The 20,121-nt window shown below is 49.4% G+C and overlaps 8 protein-coding genes across 8 annotated transcripts; 5 read left to right on the top strand and 3 right to left on the bottom strand.

The window, feature by feature from the left end:
- Positions 1 to 450: 450 nt before the first annotated feature.
- VE01_03110 (uncharacterized protein) lies at positions 451 to 3,050 on the top strand. Its single transcript, XM_018272608.2, has 6 exons — positions 451 to 1,199; positions 1,244 to 1,314; positions 1,364 to 1,477; positions 1,533 to 1,615; positions 1,666 to 2,393; positions 2,485 to 3,050. The coding sequence occupies exons 1-6, from the start codon at positions 1,047 to 1,049 to the stop codon at positions 2,917 to 2,919; spliced, it is 1,584 nt and encodes a 527-aa protein (XP_018131994.1). The 5' UTR covers positions 451 to 1,046; the 3' UTR covers positions 2,920 to 3,050.
- A 629-nt stretch (positions 3,051 to 3,679) lies between these two features.
- VE01_03109 (uncharacterized protein) lies at positions 3,680 to 5,719 on the top strand. Its single transcript, XM_018272607.2, has 4 exons — positions 3,680 to 4,123; positions 4,171 to 4,199; positions 4,256 to 4,465; positions 4,515 to 5,719. The coding sequence occupies exons 1-4, from the start codon at positions 3,910 to 3,912 to the stop codon at positions 5,568 to 5,570; spliced, it is 1,509 nt and encodes a 502-aa protein (XP_018132110.1). The 5' UTR covers positions 3,680 to 3,909; the 3' UTR covers positions 5,571 to 5,719.
- Positions 5,720 to 5,775: 56 nt separating this feature from the next.
- Positions 5,776 to 6,848, bottom strand: VE01_03108 (uncharacterized protein). Its single transcript, XM_018272606.2, has 2 exons — positions 6,190 to 6,848; positions 5,776 to 6,139 (listed from the first exon to the last, which is right to left on the bottom strand). Exons 1-2 carry the CDS (start codon positions 6,318 to 6,320, stop codon positions 5,842 to 5,844), a joined length of 429 nt encoding a protein of 142 aa, XP_018132111.1. The 5' UTR covers positions 6,321 to 6,848; the 3' UTR covers positions 5,776 to 5,841.
- A 310-nt stretch (positions 6,849 to 7,158) lies between these two features.
- On the top strand, positions 7,159 to 11,874 carry VE01_03107 (uncharacterized protein). Its single transcript, XM_018272605.2, has 6 exons — positions 7,159 to 7,707; positions 7,758 to 7,956; positions 8,006 to 8,037; positions 8,099 to 9,404; positions 9,537 to 9,712; positions 9,806 to 11,874. The coding sequence occupies exons 1-6, from the start codon at positions 7,177 to 7,179 to the stop codon at positions 9,893 to 9,895; spliced, it is 2,334 nt and encodes a 777-aa protein (XP_018132114.2). The 5' UTR covers positions 7,159 to 7,176; the 3' UTR covers positions 9,896 to 11,874.
- Positions 9,970 to 11,125, bottom strand: VE01_03106 (uncharacterized protein; the record flags this gene model as incomplete). Its single annotated transcript, XM_018272604.1, has 4 exons — positions 9,970 to 10,200; positions 10,254 to 10,322; positions 10,373 to 10,675; positions 10,730 to 11,125. The coding sequence occupies 4 exons, from the start codon at positions 11,123 to 11,125 to the stop codon at positions 9,970 to 9,972; spliced, it is 999 nt and encodes a 332-aa protein (XP_018132115.1).
- On the bottom strand, positions 11,807 to 13,732 carry VE01_03105 (uncharacterized protein). The gene has a single exon (XM_018272603.2). It carries the CDS (start codon positions 13,600 to 13,602, stop codon positions 11,926 to 11,928), a length of 1,677 nt encoding a protein of 558 aa, XP_018132112.1. The 5' UTR covers positions 13,603 to 13,732; the 3' UTR covers positions 11,807 to 11,925.
- A 298-nt stretch (positions 13,733 to 14,030) lies between these two features.
- On the top strand, positions 14,031 to 16,664 carry VE01_03104 (uncharacterized protein; the record flags this gene model as incomplete). Its single annotated transcript, XM_018272602.2, has 2 exons — positions 14,031 to 14,970; positions 15,022 to 16,664. The coding sequence occupies exons 1-2, from the start codon at positions 14,382 to 14,384 to the stop codon at positions 16,662 to 16,664; spliced, it is 2,232 nt and encodes a 743-aa protein (XP_018132113.1). The 5' UTR covers positions 14,031 to 14,381.
- Positions 16,665 to 18,150: 1,486 nt separating this feature from the next.
- MIR1_1 (mitochondrial phosphate carrier protein) lies at positions 18,151 to 19,886 on the top strand. The gene is made up of 4 exons (XM_018272601.2): positions 18,151 to 18,468; positions 18,610 to 19,029; positions 19,094 to 19,431; positions 19,496 to 19,886. Exons 1-4 carry the CDS (start codon positions 18,332 to 18,334, stop codon positions 19,543 to 19,545), a joined length of 945 nt encoding a protein of 314 aa, XP_018132160.1. The 5' UTR covers positions 18,151 to 18,331; the 3' UTR covers positions 19,546 to 19,886.
- Positions 19,887 to 20,121: the final 235 nt, after the last annotated feature.

Here is a 20,121-nt window from a genome sequence, read left to right as displayed (position 1 = left end):
TGAGCCCTCCGCTCGCCTCGGGGTGAGACAAACAGGAAACAAGGAAACAGAAAAAACGATCGCACAGAGCGGCAACTGCACAATGCGACGGATAGCTTTTAATAGTCTCACTCCTGAAAGCGCGACAGCTATGCGGTGGACATAGCTCCTTAACTACTGCGACAGGACAAGGGAGATGGGATATTCCGTTTGGCTCGGGACATCCTACCGGTCGGGGCTGTCGGCTGGCGATTCAGTTCGACGGGCTAGTCCTCGAACTGCAGGTAAGCCGCAGCTGTCCTGAGATGGGCATTAATGTGGTATGACAAATGCGGACGTATGCGGGCAATATGAGACCGATTTGTCTGTCGCCAAGGAATAATATGTATGGTGCACTGTACCGCGACTGCCGTGTGCGCCCTATTAGGAAGAGTGGCGGCGGCGACGACGCTAGGGGATTCTCCGTACATACGATCTATCACATCGGAGATGTATTGCTTGTCTCAACATCCACCCCTTGCGCCCGCATATTATGGCGCGTGGACACCCAAGCTCACAATCCGGCCACCAAGGCCTTGGTGTAATAGCGACTCAATAGTACACACTTATTTGGGAAAAGGCGATCTGCATCCTGTCCTCCCCCTACAGCATACATGAAGGTGGCGTCCCGCCTCAAATGGCAGTACAGATGTCTCAGCCGTACTCTGCTCTGTTTGTTGTCTTTGAGAGTGGGGATTTTGTTTCGGTCGCAGAGTTGGGTCAACGGGGGGAAATAAGTTGGGAACGCGGAATCGATTTGGCGCCGCCACTCAGCCATTGCCCAGGAACGCCATATCATGAGAAGTGACTGTGCATTGACATTTATAGGCATGAGTGAGTGGGGTGCCATGTGTTACGGACGATAGAAGCAGGCCCCTCCCCAAGGAGATTGATTGCAAAAGCACCCCTTCTTGTCTTTCTTCCTTGCTCCCAGTGACCCTTCTTTCAGGCACGCCAAATACGAAGACATCATCTCCTTGAGTTGTCGATCCGGTCCACTCCTAACATAAACATCCTCCATTGATATCATGGCAGATGCACAGAAGCAAAACGTGGCCGAGAGCACTAGCTCCGACCAGCACCTGGAGAAGGGAGCTGGGCTCGGTAGCTCTTCTGGAATGGGTGGCACCGACCATGATGAGCATGAAATGCGTATGCTGGGACGGACTCAGCAGCTCAACGTAAGTAGAATTGACAGCTATGGAAACGCCGCTGAGACAGTTAGAGGAATTTCCGTTTTATTTCAACCCTGGGGTTTGCGTGCACCTTGATGAGCACATGGGAAATCGCATTGATGTATGTATTCCGGATTGGCATATCAACTAAACATCTCTAATAACGATAGGACGAGTGCATTTGCACTGATCAATGGAGGCACTGCCGGCTTGATATGGGGCTACTTCATCGTCTGGATGGGGTATATGTTGGTGTTTGCCACAATTGCTGAAATGGCATCTATGTAAGTGGAGCACCTATTAAGTTGTATGGACTTCATCTCTGACTTCATATGCCAGGGCTCCAACTTCTGGGGGCCAGTACCACTGGGTGTCTGAATTTGCACCAAGAAAATGGCAAAGATTCGTCAGCTACACTGTTGGTAAGATTTGCTCTCTTCATACTTTGTTGGAGCCTTTCTAATTTATATAGGCTGGACATCTGTCCTGGGATGGCAGACGGGCCTGGCGTCTCTTACTTTCCTGACGGGAACTATGATCCAAGGCCTTCTGGTTCTGAACAGGCCCGATTACGTGCCTGAAAATTGGCATGGAACCCTCTTCGTTATCGCCATCACGGCGTTCTGTATCATCTTCAATACCTTCCTCGCCAAAAAACTTCCCATGGTGGAAGGTATGGTACTGATAATCCACATTCTTGGCTTCTTCGCCGTTCTCATCCCTCTTTGGGTCCTGGCTCCCCGAAGCTCGCCCGCGGATGTCTTCACTACGTTCTCCAACTTTGGGGGCTGGAAGACGACTGGACTCGCATTCATGGTCGGCCTATTGTCTCCAATCTACACTCTGATCGGAGCCGACTCGGCCGTGCATATGTCCGAGGAAATCAAGGATGCGTCTATTGTCCTCCCAAAGGCCATTATGTGGGCTGCTGTCATGAATGGTTCCCTGGGGTTTGTGATGGTTATCACTTTCTGCTTCACCCTCGGAAATATTCTCGATATTATCGACTCGCCAACAGGCTATCCGTTCATCCAAGTCTTCTTCAACGCGACTCAAAGCTATGCCGGAACATCAATTATGACCTCCATCCTCATCGTCAATATTACCTCGGCATGCATCAGCACTGTAGCAACGGTGTCTCGCCAGACCTGGTCTTTCGCAAGAGACAAGGGGTTGCCATTCTCTAACTTCATTTCACACGTAAGTTCCTAATTATGAGCGTGACCATTGTCTCTGGTGCCACCTGGTCCTGTTGGTGGCTGTCTTGGCATATACTGATACAGCTCAATAGGTTAAGCCTGGGTGGAACATACCCCTCAACGCCGTATTGGTCACATTTCTAATTACCACCCTCTTATCCCTGATAAACATCGGGTCGCACGTTGCATTCAACGCCATTGGTTCTCTCGCCGTAAGCGCCTTGCTGGCAACATACATGATTTCGTTCGTCTGTCTCATCATCCGACGCCTGACCGGAGATCCTCTTCCACCGCGTCGCTGGTCACTGGGACGCTATGGCATCTTCATCAATATCGGCGCGGTACTCTATCTGTCTGTTGTCTGGGTTTTTGTATTCTTCCCCATCCAGATTCCTGTAACGCCGGAAACTATGAATTGGAACGCGGTCATGTTTGGGTCTACTATGATCTTTGCTGTGGGTTACTATTTCGCGGTGGGAAGAAAGGTCTACACAGCACCTGTTGATAAGGTGAAGCGGAATGTGTAGAAAATTTCACGCAAGGAGCAAAATGTATAACATATTGGGAATTGTGCTGGAAATATTACTCCCAACAATCTACATACTATTAGAAGAATGCTTTCAGATAGCGATGAATAATTAAAAAGTTGAAGTTGGCCTTAAAGAGCGCCTGTGACAGCCAGTCTGACCATACTGCAGCTGTGACCCACGGCCTCCCTCCTCTTCCAGGAAAAGACTCCGTTGACCGCGTGCATGCCATGACTACCCGTCATGCAAGCCGCATATGTATGAGTAGGGAGGAGATGACACATGGCGTGGTACTCAGTAGGACGCACGGGATTCCGGTGCCGTGTTCGCGATGCGGTGCCTAACCGCGTCGTGGCCCCCGTGGAAAACGTGGCATTAGCACAGTTGTGCATGCATCTTTTTGTGCTGCGGGCTACGAGTAATGACAGCTGAATTGAGAAGCCGCAGATCCCGAAGGCGGGCGTTTGAGACATGGCCGTATGACGATATGACAACTGATTGATATTCCTATCTATTGCCTCTTGTGGGCCGTCATAATCGATAATCGTGAGGGCGTAAAGGAAGCAAGGAAACTAACGATTGAATCATACGAGTATTGGGTCGTTGTATATAGAAGTATAAGGGTTTGCGGTAAACTCTGATCTACGCAGGGGATCCATTCCTAGAAGCCCCGCGACCTGGGAATATACACCCACATATTAACGGACCAACGAAACATTGTCACTTTTATGCGGCCAAGTCTTGTTTCTGCAATCACGATCCGTGCTCCTGCATCAATTGGCTTGCTCGCTTCCAAATTAAAGAAAACACTCAGATCTTCTCTGTCATAAAACTAACTCGCTAATTGAGTTCCCCTCGATTGCGACTTCAGCTCTATCCCTTGTGTTGTGGGCTATTTAGTTGCTAGCACCGCCAAATGATCGTTCTGACTCGCACCTGTGTAACTCTCAATGCTGTCGTGCTTAATTGAGACATGAGAAGCTGATCGGGATGGAAATTCAGCTTTCGGAAGTTCTGTGGACTGTGCTTTTTGTGTGGCTTGGTTTTGGAGCCACCCACCTCCTCTACAATGTGTTTTTCCACCCACTGAAAGCGTATCCTGGACCCTTCGCTGCGGGGGCCACGATTTGGTGGAAGATTTATATCGAGGTTATCAAACAAGAGTCGATGACCGATGTGCTCTTCCGACTGCATAAACAGTTTGGTACGTATGCAAACTCGTATTTCCAGCCTTAGCTAATAGAATTATAGGCGATATCGTCCGGATAGGGCCCAACGAGGTAAGTTTTGACGAAGAGGGAGCGAGATAGTCCCCAGGTCGCTAACTCGCACTCAGCTCCATTTTTCCAACCCGGCTGCTTACCATGATATTTATAATTCTTCGGCCCGGTGGGACAAGGAGCGGATGCTCTATGAGGGTTTCGGGGAGGACCACTCTTCCTTCGGGATGCTCACGTATGCCCAGTCGAGGCCGCGGAAGGAAGTGCTCCTGCCACTGTTCTCTCGGCGGGCCATCCTGACCATGCAAGGCCTCGTCAGAGAAAAGGTATGGCCGCCAATGCCAGAAATCTAGGACAGCAAGCTAATGCTTCCAGGTCGACCATTTTGCAAGCATTCTGGCAAAGAATAATGCAAACGGCAACTCATCAGACCTGTTGCTCGGATTTCGCTGCTTTACAATTGATACTATCACAACCTTTTGCTTCGCCCAATCGGTTGACGCAATTGATGAGCCAGACTTCGCCGCCCCAATTGTGGAGGCTATGGATAACACACTTCCTGCCTTCCACGCCTTCAAGTACTTCCCCCTCTTACGGAAATCTATTCTCGGCATCCCACCATGGCTGTCTCTGAAAATATCGCCTCAAATGGCAGGCCTATCGCGCTTGCAAATGCTCCTTGGGAAGCAAGTTAGAGACGTGATTGCCAACCCTGATAGCCTCAAGGATGCCCCGCACCCAATTATTTACAACCGCCTCCTCGACCCAGACGCCCAAAAAGGCAACCCAATACCAGACGCAACGGCACTCTATGAAGAGGCCCAGTCTCTTGTCTTTGCTGGTGGAGTCACGGTCGCTGATACAATCATGACTGGCCACTTCCACATCCTCTCCCAACCGACACTCTACGCGCAGCTCCAATCCGAGGTCCTCAATGCATGGCCAGATATCGACAACCCTCCCCGGTATGAAGTCCTTGAGACGCTCCCTCTCCTAACAGCAACTATCAAAGAATCTCTGCGCCACTCCCCAGGTGTTACTTCTTCTCTCCTCCGCATTGTCCCAGCTAGTGGTGCCACCATCTCCGGATGCGCTATCCCAGCCGGTACCATTGTCGGGATGACTTCCGCGATCGTGCACAAATCACCTTCCATCTTCGCGGACCCAGAAGCCTTTATCCCTGAGCGTTGGCTAGGTAAAGACGCAACTGGGTTGGACAGGTACCTCATTTCATTTAGCAAGGGCCCCCGGAGCTGCACGGGTGTTAATCTAGCCTGGTGCGAGTTGTATATTGCGTATGCGACGATGCTGAGGCGCTTTGATATGGAATTGGATGGGACGACTGAGGAGGATTTGGTGTTTAGGGATTGCTTTACGCCATATTATCCTGGGAGACACTTGAGGGCATGGTGCCGGCCAAAGGAGACATAGGAGAGCGGTTGCAAGTACATAGTGATGAATTATGAAGGAGGTTATGTTTGGGGAAGGTTGGCATTTTGCTGGGGGCGTCTTGATAGTGGGGTATTAGTTGGGGTGTACGTAGAACGGCATAGCCTTCCAGTTCAACACAACAGTAACAGTTCGGCCTATAGGCATCTTAACAATATTATTGTCTTGGACAAGATAGTTTATATAACCTATACCAAGTGCCGCGTATCCAGTACGCCCATAATATCCACAATATCCAGCCCATCCATTTCCCTTACGCAGCTGTCAACTCAAACGCAATGTTCCCACCACTTGTCCCAGCCGTTCCCCCAACGCACTCGCTCTTGAACGGGCTATTCCCACACACCGCCCTTGCAGCCCTCATGCACGCCTCCCACCTGCCCTTCGACACATTGATCGTAGACCCCTGATTCACGACATTCAGTTTCAGCACCGCCGTCCCCGATGCGCCGGTGGTTGAGGCCGGGCTGCCCTGGCACTTCTGGATTGTGCCAGCGATGGTGCCGCAGATGGAAAGGATGGCGACGTTGATGTCATGGCTGTCGATGGAACTGCGGTGTGTTAGTAAGTGCGGGGGCGCAAGAGGGAAGGGGCGACTTACACGCCAGGGTCGGTGCAGGTTGTGAAGGTTACGGAGTCGGGGTTGACGGATGTGTTTGCGCGGGCGTCGAGGGTGGGGAGGGCGGTCGCTGTTGCTGCAAGGAGCGCGATGAGAAGAGTGGATGGATGCATGGTGATCGGGTTTATGTTGTTTGCGTGATAGATGCTGAAGCAAAGGCTTGGATTGCGAAAGAAAATGTATACAGAGAAAATAAAACAGAAATCAATTCCGTTACTAAACAATAAAAGACAAAAAGACTGTAGATCGAGACGAAACTGCTGAAAAGAGAAATAGCGACATGGAACGGGGGAGATGTGGGATATTTAAAAGACGCAGATCAAAACCTCAAACGGATGCAACTTTCACTCGGTATACCTACCAGCGAAATTATAATAGGGCATGGGCTCTGATTCGTGTAATAATCCAAACTTGCGACAGTATCGGGTGGGATTTGACGCTGGGGAAAAGGAGGCTCGTTCAAAGCGCCGAACTGGTGATCCGACGATCCTCAAACGCGAGTTGTGCGGGAAGATGTCGCATCTCACTCACCCTTGCGCGGTTCACGATCCGGCGCACGGAGGATTAAAGTTAAAATGGTAACCTCTGAAACTGTTTACAAGATAATGAAGAACCTACGGATCAGCAGGGACGAATTGGAGTTTGAGTACTGAAATACTCCCAATAGGTGTCTTTGGTGGTTATGGAAGCGCCTGGATCAGCTCCTAAATCGTTCCTCATGAGGAGAAAACTTCCACGTGATCGTTGAGCCACAACGGCTTGCACTCATCACAAATATAGATTAACGGTATGGTTATAGGCAGAGCAAATCTTATACTTTGAATGATAGTAAGATACTGATGGGCCATAAGTATTCACTGATAGGCTAAATGTCGACATCATATCACGTGATTATGCACTCATCTCGGGAATCTACCTATGCAAGGAATGAATCTACCAACTTTCCAAACCCAACAAATAGATACAAAGATGGATGACTCGATAAAACCAGCTCCATCAATCACGCCCCCATTAATTATTGTGCCAGATGGCGAGAATGCTACCCCAGGGGTCTCCAGTCAGCCTCATCCCCGCCGAAATAGAAGCCAGTTGAGTTGCACACACTGTCGCCACGCAAAATTAAAATGTGACCGCAACCAACCCTGTTTGCAATGTGTAAAAAGGGGACGAGGGTCCCAATGCACTTTTCCAGCACCTGTTGCCAAGAGGAAGCCGGCGGCAAGTATGCAGAATAGGTTGAAGCACCTCCAAAGTCTTCTGAAAGACGTAATGGCTGGCCAGGCCCCTGCTGGACAGCCAACTCCTCCCAGTGAAGGGCATGGCGACGGAATAGCGAGTAATATTGACCCAGCGCTTTCTGGAGATATTCACAATGACTTTTCACAAACGATAAGTCCCGATGTGAAAGATGGGCTTCAACCCTCTGCAGGCCAGGTACTTCTCGGCACAAATCAGACAACCTATGTTGGGGCTACTCATTGGGCAGCGATTTTAGACGATGTATGAGCCTCCTTCTTTTGATATTATAATCCAGTATTGACGATTACTAGGTTGAAGAAATGCATAGCTACTTTGAGGAGACCGAGGAGGCCGACTACATTGTTGATGATAGCACCCGCCCAGATATGTCACTTCTATTCAGGCCAGGCTCCCGTGTTACCAAGCTCGAACTCATAGCAGCTTTACCTCAGAAGGGAGTTGTTGATCGGCTTGTTTCCCGTTACTTTAATTCAAACAGCCCAGCTATACGTGAGTCTGAATTTTACCTACCAGCCAACGTCAGCTAAACGTTCTCTAGATATTATTCACCGCCCAACGTTCCTGAAAGAGGTATTTCTTCAATTTTTTGCTGCATGGTTGCCTCTATTTTCGCATCTGACACAAATGGCAGTACAATAGATTTTGGGCCGATCCGTCCAGTACTCCAGTCAGCTGGCTAGGCCTGCTATACGCATTGATGTGCCTTGCAACTCTTGCAGCGCTCGGAGCTGGAGAAGGTAATACTGATACGCGCGGAACACCAACAGAAATGATTCGCACCTATCGCGGTTGTTCGGCTCAGTGCCTTGTTCTTTCCAACTACTCCCAGCCCGGGGCTTACACCCTTGAAGCGCTTTTGATTTATATTGAAGGGGAATTTGTCTTGAGTAACGACGATGTGGGGATGCCGTATTTGCTTATTGGTATTGCAGTGCGCCTAGCCTTGCGTATGGGTCTTCACAGAGACCCAGCAAACGTTGGGGGAAGCTTGACACCTTATCAAGGCGAGATGCGACGACGTCTCTGGCATATCCTTATTCAAGTTGATTTATTATGCAGCTTCCTCCTTGGCCTACCTGTTATGACCCAGGCGATCGAGAGCGACACGGCATACCCACGGAATTTAAAAGATGAAGACTTCGATGAGAACTCAACGGAACTACCACCATCCCGACCGGAAACGGAAATTACACCATTGTCGTACACCATTTGCAAGAGCAGAATATGTGAAGTCTTTGGAAAGGTGGGCGTGCTTGCCAACCGTATGTCTCTGCCATCGTATGATGAGGTTATGGCCTTGGACACGGTTCTTCAGGAAGCCGAAGCTGGTGTACCGGAATTCATGCGCCTGAAACCCTTAGAACTATCAATTACCGATCCTGCTGCAATTATCATCCAAAGATATAGCATTGCTTTGCTATTACAAAAGAGTCGGTGTATGCTACATCGGAAGTACATCGCGACAGAATCTTATTCCAAAAAAGTTGCTGTTGATGCGGCAATGGAGCTGCTTTCATATCAATCATCCATTCATCAAGCCGCTCTCCCTGGAGGGCCATTGGCTCTGAACAGGTGGTTCCTTTCGTCCCTATCAGTCCACGATTTCCTTCTTGCCGGGATGATAGTATACTCTAGCCTCACTCAATTGGCGAAAGAGAGTCCCAGCAGTGAATATAACAGTTCATTAGACGAATCACAACCATCCCGTGATGAGATGGTTGCTGCTCTCCAGAAATCACATGCCGTCTGGATTGACACAGAATCTATGTCGGCTAATGCGGAGAAAGGATCCAGAATTCTTGGTGCCATGATGAAGAACGCTAATTTGGCTCCTGCTGGATGTGTCCTTAATAATGCTAATGCTCCAGTTGACGGTATGGAAAGGGCCTCAGCGATGCCTGATAGGCCATATTCCATCTCGGAATTATCACTCAATGGTGAGCAAATACATAATTATTGCAGCGTAACCTCTTTCAGTTAACGACGCGCGACCTGTTTCCCCTTAAACATTATGTTTCATCTTCTCAGCACATGACATGGAAAATTATAGCTAACAAATACTAATCTAGACTCAATGGCATCTGTTTTACCAACTGCTACCGACGGGAATCAACCATGGAACTTCGACCCCTCCAATAATATGATGCAGGCTTCAGAGTATGGGCTACAATCCAACTTGGGCTCTGTATCCACGCCTTCGGAACCCCTGCAAACAATATTAGATTCGCCTGGAAATTTCGACTGGGTAAGTCGAACTTCTATAATTGTCAAATTTCAGGACAGAACGTCTTCTTCTTAATATTAACAAGAGGTTCATAAGCTGATAGCATTTGTTTAGGAAACCTTCGACAGCCACGTCTGGCCAGGACTACCACAAAATGCCTCGGACCAAGTATGGCCTGACCTCGACTTCAATTATCAGATGTAAATAATGACGACAATTGCAATCTATAACCACACCCGCAGAAAAGATCCCCCCTCCATATATTACATATTCCCCTTCTAGAGGAAATCCTTAACCTCACGATCACAGTACTTCATGAACTTCTCTTTGGCACCAGTCCCACCCTCGGCCTTGCTCTTTAGGCCTTGAATAATATCCTTCGGGAGTTCTGCGATCCGTCCCCAGGCCATCATGTGCCCACCATTGTGCTCGGCCTTGATCTCTGGTGAAAACCCAGCATAAAGCTCTGAATATGCGCCAAATACTGGTGGCGATCTAAAAAGGAGAGACTGCAGTTCAGTGATAGTCAGCATATATCAGCTATATTTGTGGTCGAACTTACCATAGCCACTCGTGTGAAGGGGCCCCAGTTTCGCTGGAGTTCGGTCTTCATTAGTCCGGGATGTACGCTCTGGGTTTTGGTCAGCTAATTGGAGTCTTCTCAAAATCTGGCCTGCTTACGATGCTCAATACGCCCTTGCTTCCGAGTCGATTTGAAAACTCATCCGCGAGCCAAGCAGCCCCGGCTTTACTCTGCAAATAGTTGCCCATAAACGGCTTCTCCAATATCACTGGAGTGCCATCTTTTTCGAATTTCATGGCGCCGGGTAGCGTTCCCCCCTGAAGGAGCGACACCACCCAGACAATGCGCACGCTAAGAGGCTGCGTCGCAGACGCAGTGGCGGTGCGGCTAATGATGGGTTCAAGGAGAATAGTCAGGACATATGGTGCGAGACAGTTTGTTCCAAATTCAAGGTCGTGACCCTGGCGGCAGTCTTTGTCAGCTTGACATGAAAGATAACATATAAGGTTACTCACATGCTTGTTTTTGCTCCCAGCTGGCGGAGTCATAACGGCGGCATTATGCACCAACACATCCAGTCGACTCTCCACCCTCATAAATTTCTCCGCGGCCGGCTTCAAGGTCGTCATATCAGCCAGATCAACGACCATGCTCTTCAACTCGCCATTCTTATTTGCACTAGCTCCAGTTTCCAGCTTGATCTTTTTAATGGCTCCTTCACACCTTGGTGTTGAGCGTGCGGCGATGTACACGGTTCCTCCCGCCACATATAGGATCTTGGCTAGCTCATAGCCTACGCCAGAAGCGCCACCAGTGACGATATAAACTTTTCCCTTCAAAGAGGGAAGATTCTTGTCCGTGAATTTTGGTGCGGGAGGGAAGAACGCCGAGAATTGTGATATCTGAGGCATTGTGGATGGGATATATCGTGGACGAGTCGATGGAATTGGCTGGGAATTGGCTGAAAAAACGTTGCAATAAATTAGCCAAGGGGTGATAGAAGCTTTTGGAAAGGCGGGTGTAATTGAGGCTATGGAATAAGAGTCCTACCATGAGGCGGGTCTCCTTGATTTATATACAATTCTCATTTTCACTCATCCTCACCCGGAAGTTATGAGACTCCGCTCCCTCGTGACATTTCGGTGTTTTGACTCCACCGAGAGGGTGAAGCGGCCGCAAAAAGATTGCAACATAACTAGGAACTGCGGCCGCGTCCGCTAGCTTGTTGTCACATAGTATCTCCGCCGTTGACGTTCTGGTTATGAAATTCTCCTTTGGTGGGCAAATTGTATGCGATCACGTGACATTGCGGCTTGACGGAGGATGTGGTTGTTGTTTAAATCCGGTCGGAAAAACAGATCGGAAAATCGTTGTTCCGGAATCCGGGCCAACGACAACGGACTTATGAAGCCCCTCAGGTACCAAGTCTATGAGGTGTCCCGTGCTAGAAGAAGAAATAATAACGAACGTGGAGAAAGTGGACGCGATTGCTTGCTATTAATTTTAGAATGAAAGATGGACCTATTCATTGTTATTCTCTAGGTTCTATACCCTCTGGTTTAAGTGTTTGCCTACCTATTTTTATTATTGCCATAATATTTATTCTCACATTTCAAGTTCTTAATAATAAAATATCCAACATCTTCAAACGAACATATACACCCTAAAATATCCATACTACACTACAAGATGTTCTCTCACTATTCTCGACCTATAGCTTCGCCTTTGTCGTTTCCTGTGTCGACGCCTTCCTCTTCATAACTCTATCCACAATGTCCATTGCCTGCCACAGCCTCCTCTCCTGCAATCTTGGCGCCACCACCTGCACAGATAGAGCACTATCCAAATAAACCCTTCTATCCACCGTCTTGCGATCCCAGAGCATTCTCGTCCTATTATCCAAGGTTCCCAGTGACTTCCCCTGCACCTCTCCCTCCAAATCCTTCTCATTCACCATCCGGATGGGCACGGTTCCAGCGGGCCAATCCAAAAGCACAAAGCTGCTCGTATACCCCACAGTGTTCCAGCGATCAATCTCAGGCACTGGATGCGGCGCAACTGGCAAGATAACCGCATCGATCTTCCTCCCATCGGGTGTCTTGAAAACCTTAAGCATCTTCTTCATCACCTCCAACCTCTGTGCATGCAGCTCCGAAACTTCCTCCACGCTCTTCGGCGCCTTCCTCCCCACCTTCCCCTCAAGCCACGGAATCAGCGGTTCCTTCGTCTCTTCAATCAAATCCAACATCGCATTATCCCCAATATCAAAGAACCCGTACGCTAGCATCTGACACTCCGCCAGCGCTTTCGAATCAATCTCCACCACCTCTAACCCGGCCTCCTTGAGCGCCACCACCGTCTCCTCGACCACATTAGCCACGGGCGGCAACGGCGTAACAGAGTGATCAGACCGAATCACCCCAAACACCGGCTTCTCCCACTCATCCCCCGCGCGCCCCTGCTCTTCCCAAGCCCCAGGCAGCGCATCCGCCGCGGTCTCCCACGGCCGCGCCCTCGCCACGACCTCCATAAACACCTCCACATCGCGCAAGCTCGTTGCTATCGGGCCCGCCGACGTCTGCAACCCCAGTCGTCCCCGCGTCGTCGTCAGCCGGCCCATCGGTCCGACGTAGGGAATCCGCCCGGACGACGGCTTGAACCCGTACAGCCCGTTGCACATAGCCGGCACGCGAATGGAGCCACCGATGTCGGTTCCGACGCCGAGGGGGGAGCCGCGGAGCGCGAGAAGGGCTCCCTCGCCGCCAGAGGAGCCTCCGGCTGTTAGCGCGCGGTTGGCTGGATTGAGGACGCGGCCGAAGACGTTGTTGATGCTGTCGAGGGCCATGAGGGTTTGCGGGATGTTAGTTTTGACATAGAGGACGGCGCCGGCGGCGAGAAGGATGTCGACTAGGGGGCAGTTGGCTGGGGCGGGATGGAAGGCCATGGCCGCTATGCCAAGTGAGGAGTCCATGCCGGCAATGTTAAAGGTGTCTTTGAGAGAGATGGGGAGGCCGTGAAGAGGACCGAAGGCGCGCCCGGTGCGCTCCATGTGGTCATCTAGCTCTTTGGCGCGTGCGAGGGCCCGGTCAAAGAAGATCTCTGTGAGGCAGCTTGTGAGTTGGTGGGCGATGGCCGCTCGCTTACAGAAGGCGGTTGTGACTTCGAGGGCTGTGAGGGATTGGCCATGGAGACCATTGAGGAGAGAGTAGGCGTCATGATCCTCTGTTATAGAGATCTCATCGGCGGTGAGGATGCCACACGTGGAGGGGATAGAGCGGACATCAAGCTGGGAGGTCGGGGGGAGTGATTTTAGTTTCCATTCGGATGGGATAGCTCGGTCTTGCTCGGCGCGCTTTTTGGCGCCTATGGATTGCCAGGTTTGGGGCATATTGTGATAAATTACAAGGGACCGTAAATAAATGGTAAATGGGTAATATATCTATTCTAAATAGATAGATTATAGGTATAGGACATTAATAGTGAGGCATTCCTTTCTATATAAGTTGTAGTAAGTAACGGGTAGGATTGTGTGGGGTAGCGGGGAAGCTCCACCGTTTTTGATGCCGAGGCATCGAAAAGCCAGGACTGACTTAGGCGACAATAGAGATGGCGGATTTAAATCCGCGAAGCAAACGTTCCAAGAGGATTATAATATGCCTCATGGCAGAATAATGTATGTATTTAGTTTGTTTATAACCTTATGGTAGAATGAATTAATGGTCAATAGCTACATCTGAATCACGTGACTATGGTCAATCTCTTGGTGGGTAGAGATTCCAGCTTTGCCAATGCATTTTGAGCCACTGCGTTAATAAAGAGAAAAAGAAGGGATTGTAACGTACTTTGTCAAACACTGATTATGTCTTCGGCCACCTGCCAGCTCAGCTGGCCTACACTGTGCCTAGATGGCGCACGATGGCCAGCCAACGCACAGGGCTTATTCCTTGGCAATCGCAACCTATTCAGTTGAGATAGTTCACTGCTGCCTGAATCACCATTCCTCTATACAGCCGTGACAAGGAGTCGAGCCTGTCCAAGACAAACGCGCTGTCGTAATTTCCATTTAAGGATTGGAATAATCGCAGCCAACTCCGCAGAGGCTTAAACATTGGTAGCAATCACGATTCCTTCCAACATAAAGTAGAAGGCGACGACCATTATCCTGTCATGGAGATGCAAGGCTCCAACGCAAAGATCTTTACAGAATGGTTCCGTGAATATACAGCGGCGCGCGGCAATGACCTCTCTATTGATTCCAATATCGTTAAGGCCGTGGATTCCGACGAGCTTGATGCCAAATTCGTTGAACAGCGAATAAAGGAATCGGCACTAAATGTTCTCATCGTCAATAGATTCTGCGCTAAATGTCAAAGTTTGTTTGACCATTGGCCTACACTAGGTGATTCATCGACTAGAGAACACGACTCGGGGCCTAGTCCAGATGGAGGATGGGAACACGCTGTCGCGCGGCCGTGTAGCACCTTTGAATTGGAAAGCTCGACACGCTCTGGATGCAGATTTTGCGCATTTTTACTGCAGAACCTTAAAGATAGGAATTTACTTGACACATTTCGCAAGGTTGAAGCACGCTTATACCATCTCGATGAGAATGCATTATCATCACTATCTATTCAGAGTTGGGGCTCAAATCCAATACAACTCCTGTGGTTGAACCTACCTGGCAAGGTCTGCACTTCCTGCAATTCCGGTTTAGCTGTGAATATGACTATTGGGTCATGTTTCCTTCCCGAATCAGGTTTGTCATGTTTTGCTGATATGATGGCCCAGTCTTGCTAATTCGTTGAAGCTGATTGTTTTGATGACCAGCTTGATGTATTCGATATCGCGAACAACTGGTTATCGAAATGTACCGAAAACCACGATCTTTGTAAAAACAATGGCAACGACACACTACCGACTAGGCTGATCTCGATTGCTGGTGAATCGCCGCGCTTGGTGCTAACTTCGGAATGTCATAATAAGCCGAGATATGCTACTTTATCACATAGCTGGGGGTCTTACGACGTCATAAAACTCACTTCAGATGACCTAGACACATATGTAGAAGCACTACCCGTTGAGAGATTCCCCAAAACATTTAAGGATGGTATCGAGATTACACAAAGATTGGGTTTGGATTATCTGTGGATCGATTCGCTGTGTATCATCCAAGATAGTGTAGAGGATTGGCAAAAGGAGTCGGCCCTGATGAGCTCCATATTTGGTGGCTCAACCATCACGATAGCTGCGTGCTCCGCTCGAGACGGTAGGCAAGGGTGTTTTACGAAGCAACCCTATTTCAGCGGTGGGCTTCGAGCTCGAATAACAGACGGCGAGCTACGAAGAGTACAGGATTTTCATAGTTCAAAAATTTACGATCTTTCAACCTTTGAAACTCATTTGGGAACCAGAGCTTGGGCACTACAAGAGAAAATGCTACCCCCTCGAACAATCCACGTTGGCGACCGAGGTGCTTTTTGGGAATGCAGAACGACAATTGCCTCGGAGTACTTGCCGGATGGTCTTCCACGTAAACTCCAGCGTAACCTCGTTAGACGAAATGGGAAACTCCAAGACCACTGGCTTGATATCGTGCGGCTTTATTCTGCAGCAAATCTAACTTTTGGGAAAGACAAATTACCAGCACTTTCTGGAATCGCGAGACTTGGACATGAAGAAACCGGCGATCTCTATCTTGCGGGGCTGTGGAGGGGTGAACTTGAGGAGCAGCTATGTTGGTCTCGTGCGAGATATCCACCCATTATGATGCGACCACGACCACCTATGCAACCACGACCACCTTGGAGAGCACCGACTTGGTCGTGGGCATCTATAGATGGAGAAGTGACCTGGCATAGTCGACACAAAGGTGGCCTTGACACCGCATACGTGCAAGTCTTAGATGCGTATACAACCAAAATCGGCTATGATCCGTTCGGGCAGGTGACTATTGGAGTCATTCGACTTGCTTGCTCAACTATGGCAGCTGGCTACTTGGTCTACCCGAGTGAATCTAATTATCCTGAACCTGAAGCAGATGCCACCATTGTATTATATGCTGGCGATAGGGAGTTAAACTTTTCCGTTCAGATAGACTGTCAAGACGACAATAACACATCGTCTGGTAAACTATGCTATCTGTTGCCTATCTTGAGCGGAAAAACTGGCACTGGGACACGACGAAAAGGCAAAAACATGATCTATGAGTCCATGATTGAGGGCATTGTGCTTCAAGCTACAGGCATCACAAAAGGCGAGTTTTGTAGGATCGGATCTTTTAAATTCTACAAAGATCGCTCCAAATATAGCGATGGAGACGAAGAAGAGAGTTACGAGCGGTTTCTACCAGTATTAAAAAGACATGGAAAGGCGACTGCAAAGGCATCCTGCAAAGAGGTCATAAGCAATCGTAAACATATCGATAAACGATATGTCATTACTCTTGTATGAAAGAGCAAGAAATAACAAAAGTGTTTAACTGCATTGATTCTACAGACCAAAAGAAAGCAGGAGCTTAGCTATTTATACTATTTTTACCTATCGCTTACCTTGCTTACCTTGCTCACCTTGCTCACCGTTAGCCATCTAATGTCGCGATGCAACACATCGCAGCAACAAGTCGCAAGCTACAGCGTATATGTTGTAGTCGGCGTGGCCATGTCACATAGCTAAGGGGGACAACTAAATCACCGCGAGGGCTTCGGAATTACGAGGGCAGCATCACACACCCCACCCGCTGGTCTAGATGGCATGGCTTTAACTAGAGCAATGCCGAAATCCTAAAAACGTATAACAGTGGGTATTCGCTAGAAGTTCTAGGATGCTGGTGCAAACTGTATCTCCGTAGGAGGCCATCCTAAGGGCACGATTGACTCATGATGGCCGGCGTGCTCATTAATTGAAGTAGTTGGCCTTGAGGACGAGAGAGAGAAATGCTCTCCTTGCATTCTCGCCACGCCAAGACTAAGAAGGAAGCAGTAATGCTGTCTTTTCCTCCCCTAACTAACATAGCCGGCCGTCAACAGTAGCGATATAGAATAGCGCATGCACGACTTCTTAACTAGATAGTACATTAAGCGTGAATCGTCGTCGTGATATATCACGAGACTGGATCATTGGCGGTGACGTGTGCCGAGAGGCCAAGAGGAAGGTCCAGCCATATTTGTCATGCCGAGCTAAAGGATTTTCTGATTGTACAGAATAAAACCAAAAGAGTAGGAATGACACGGAGAAGGGAGGAGGACGTCAAGAAATGTGAGCTCGGTATATCGGAGGCTGGCTATCAATGGTAGTGGATGCGGCTTCATTGTTCTGGGTACGGGCCTCATAATATATGTCAGATGGATAGGGCCAATCTAAAAGCGCGTTAGCAGTCTGTATAGAGAATGTTAATGCTCTGATGGATAGAAGCCATGGAGTAACATCATTATTTGCCGCCACCCTGACTCAATGCCGAATAATATCAACTATCCAATGTCTTGGGAGGCATTTCGAAGAACTGGGCAGCCGGATAAGCGGATGCATCTCCACTTGTTGGAATCTGAAGTGGACTTCACGTGGAGATACGCTCTTCAGTGTACTCTTTCAACCGGCTCTATAGTGGGCGAAGATACACGCAAAAGAATGGAAACAACTCATCCGAACATGTCTGTTATGCTCTGTATATTATATACACCCCGTATATAAACATGTAAATATAAAATTCCCGTCGCGGTCGCCGAGACAAAATCAACAATGACGAGTCGATTTGGTTTGTCCACGTTCTGAATTGGCGAGTCGTGATGGGCTAAGTGGAGTAATTTTAGGTACTTCCTACCACTTCCAACTACTCCGGGCGAAGATTATCCGAAGTTTCCCAGCCTTCCAAGCCAACACCCAAGGAACAAATTAATATCTCGCTAGCCCCGATTATACCCGGCCCCTAAAATTTTGAACGCCCTTGAGGCAATTACCGTCGAACTCTCGCCAAAACCTCTTCTCTTCCATCTCCATCTCCAATCCATCTCCATTTCAAGATACTTTCAGTCAGTCAGTCTTTTCAGGACCACTGAACTTCTACATCTCCACTCTATACTTTCTCTCCGCACTTCACTTCTCAACCCCCATACACATTCACAATGGCCTCTTCCGCAGTTGCTGCCGTCAAGGCTGAGACCCCCGAGAAGCTCAGCGGCGCCGCTCTCTACTCCAGATTCGCCATCGCTGGTGCCCTCTGCTGCTCCATCACCCACGGTGCTCTCACCCCCGTCGATGTGTAAGTTTTAACGCCCGCTCCTGATTCCCTCGGCTCAATCAATTCTGTTCCCATCGACATCGATCGCGTCATGGACCCTTGTTTGGGGCATCCCACAATCAATACGAGAAGTTCAAATCAGCTAACACCATCTCCTCACAGCGTCAAGACCAGAATCCAGCTCGACCCAGCAACCTACAACCGCGGCCTGATCGGTGGATTCCGTCAGGTCATCGCTAAGGAGGGCGCTGGTGCTCTCCTGACCGGTCTCGGCCCAACCTTCGCCGGTTACTTCCTCCAGGGCGCCTTCAAGTTCGGAGGTTACGAGTTCTTCAAGCAGCAGTCCATCCAGCTTGTCGGCTACGAGACTGCCGCCAACAACCGCACCGCCGTCTACCTCGCCTCCGCCGCGTGCGCCGAGTTCTTCGCCGATGTCGCCCTTTGCCCTCTTGAGGCTACCCGTATCCGTCTCGTTGCCGAGCCTACCTACGCCAACGGCCTGATCGGTGGCTTCAGCAAGATGCTCAAGACTGAGGGTGTCGGCTCTTTCTACGCCGGCTTCGGTCCCCTCCTGTTCAAGCAGTACGTTTTCTCCAATCCCTCAAACTAGTACCCCCCCATAGGCCTGAAACTGACGATCCACCAGGGTCCCATACACCATGGCCAAGTTCGTCGTCTACGAGAAGGTCGTCGAGGCCGTCTACAAGCAGGTCGACCGCTCCACCCTCTCCGACGGCGCCCAGACCGGTGTCAACCTCGGATCCGGTCTCATCGCCGGTTTCGCCGCCGCCCTCATCTCCCAGCCAGCCGACACCATGCTTTCCAAGATCAACAAGACCAAGGGCGCTCCCGGAGAGGGCACCACCTCCCGCCTGATCAAGATCGCCAAGGACCTCGGTCTTAGGGGCTCGTACACCGGTATCGGTGCCCGTCTGTTCATGGTCGGAACCCTGACCGCTGGACAGTTCGCTATCTACGGTGATGGTAAGATAATCCCTAACCCTGCTTCTGTGCATGTACTCGATAACGGCTAACGCATTCCCTACAGTCAAGAAGGCCCTCGGCGCCGTCGGCGGTGTTGAGATTGCCGTGAAATAGATATTTACGCACCTAGACGAATCGGAGATGTAGAAAGTGGATGGTAGGGAAAACTGGAAAAAAGGAGGAGGGGCAGGCAGGGACTCTCCTGTCAACGGAAAGGAGGTGGGGATCTGAACTTATATCGCATTACAAAGAATGTTCCCGGCTGTTTTTCTTCAAGGGCGCGGCGAGAAGATATATTTTTGTTTTCTGGCTCGGGCGCAACTTAGAGAGATGCATAGATGATAGACCTTTTTTATTTTGCGCTTAGGTTCGTGGCTTTTTTGGGGCCGACGAGGCGCTTGTATACTACTATAATTGGATCGCGGAATTTGGATGTGGAATAGTAGTGTTTAAAGGATTGTGATGTTTATACTTATGTTGTGCTTGTGATTTTCGATCTGTTCGGTATGGTAGGGAGGGTATCTACTTTTTGGAGCTCAACCCTCTGAAGCTATACTAGGAGCTTCTAACGAAGCCATACATATAATCACAATGCATATATTCCCCCGCCTAGACGAATCATATTACCACCCCGCACTTGCTGATAGGAGGTCGTGAATCCTATCGTCCACCAAAGCTCTTGTACTAGAT

The sequence above is a fragment of the Pseudogymnoascus verrucosus genome (genome assembly GCF_001662655.1).
Source record: "Pseudogymnoascus verrucosus strain UAMH 10579 unplaced genomic scaffold scaffold_12, whole genome shotgun sequence".
In the NCBI taxonomy this organism is placed as follows: Eukaryota; Fungi; Ascomycota; class Leotiomycetes; order Thelebolales; family Thelebolaceae; genus Pseudogymnoascus; species Pseudogymnoascus verrucosus.
The sequence above is the reverse complement of the archived record's forward strand: the minus strand, read 5'-3'. Positions and strand labels throughout refer to the sequence as shown.

Coding starts and splice junctions, on each gene's coding strand:
- VE01_03110 (XM_018272608.2), top strand. CDS start 1,047: ATGGCAGATGCACAGAAGCAAAACGTGGCCGAGAGCACTAGCTCCGAC. Junction 1,200..1,243: donor GACGGACTCAGCAGCTCAAC/GTAAGTAGAATT, acceptor TGAGACAGTTAG/AGGAATTTCCGTTTTATTTC. Junction 1,315..1,363: donor ACATGGGAAATCGCATTGAT/GTATGTATTCCG, acceptor TAATAACGATAG/GACGAGTGCATTTGCACTGA.
- VE01_03109 (XM_018272607.2), top strand. CDS start 3,910: ATGGAAATTCAGCTTTCGGAAGTTCTGTGGACTGTGCTTTTTGTGTGG. Junction 4,124..4,170: donor CCGACTGCATAAACAGTTTG/GTACGTATGCAA, acceptor ATAGAATTATAG/GCGATATCGTCCGGATAGGG. Junction 4,200..4,255: donor TCCGGATAGGGCCCAACGAG/GTAAGTTTTGAC, acceptor ACTCGCACTCAG/CTCCATTTTTCCAACCCGGC.
- VE01_03108 (XM_018272606.2), bottom strand. CDS start 6,320: ATGCATCCATCCACTCTTCTCATCGCGCTCCTTGCAGCAACAGCGACC. Junction 6,140..6,189: donor ACCTGCACCGACCCTGGCGT/GTAAGTCGCCCC, acceptor AACACACCGCAG/TTCCATCGACAGCCATGACA.
- VE01_03107 (XM_018272605.2), top strand. CDS start 7,177: ATGGATGACTCGATAAAACCAGCTCCATCAATCACGCCCCCATTAATT. Junction 7,708..7,757: donor GGGCAGCGATTTTAGACGAT/GTATGAGCCTCC, acceptor GACGATTACTAG/GTTGAAGAAATGCATAGCTA. Junction 9,405..9,536: donor CTCGGAATTATCACTCAATG/GTGAGCAAATAC, acceptor ATACTAATCTAG/ACTCAATGGCATCTGTTTTA.
- VE01_03105 (XM_018272603.2), bottom strand. CDS start 13,602: ATGCCCCAAACCTGGCAATCCATAGGCGCCAAAAAGCGCGCCGAGCAA.
- MIR1_1 (XM_018272601.2), top strand. CDS start 18,332: ATGGCCTCTTCCGCAGTTGCTGCCGTCAAGGCTGAGACCCCCGAGAAG. Junction 18,469..18,609: donor GCTCTCACCCCCGTCGATGT/GTAAGTTTTAAC, acceptor ATCTCCTCACAG/CGTCAAGACCAGAATCCAGC. Junction 19,432..19,495: donor GTTCGCTATCTACGGTGATG/GTAAGATAATCC, acceptor CATTCCCTACAG/TCAAGAAGGCCCTCGGCGCC.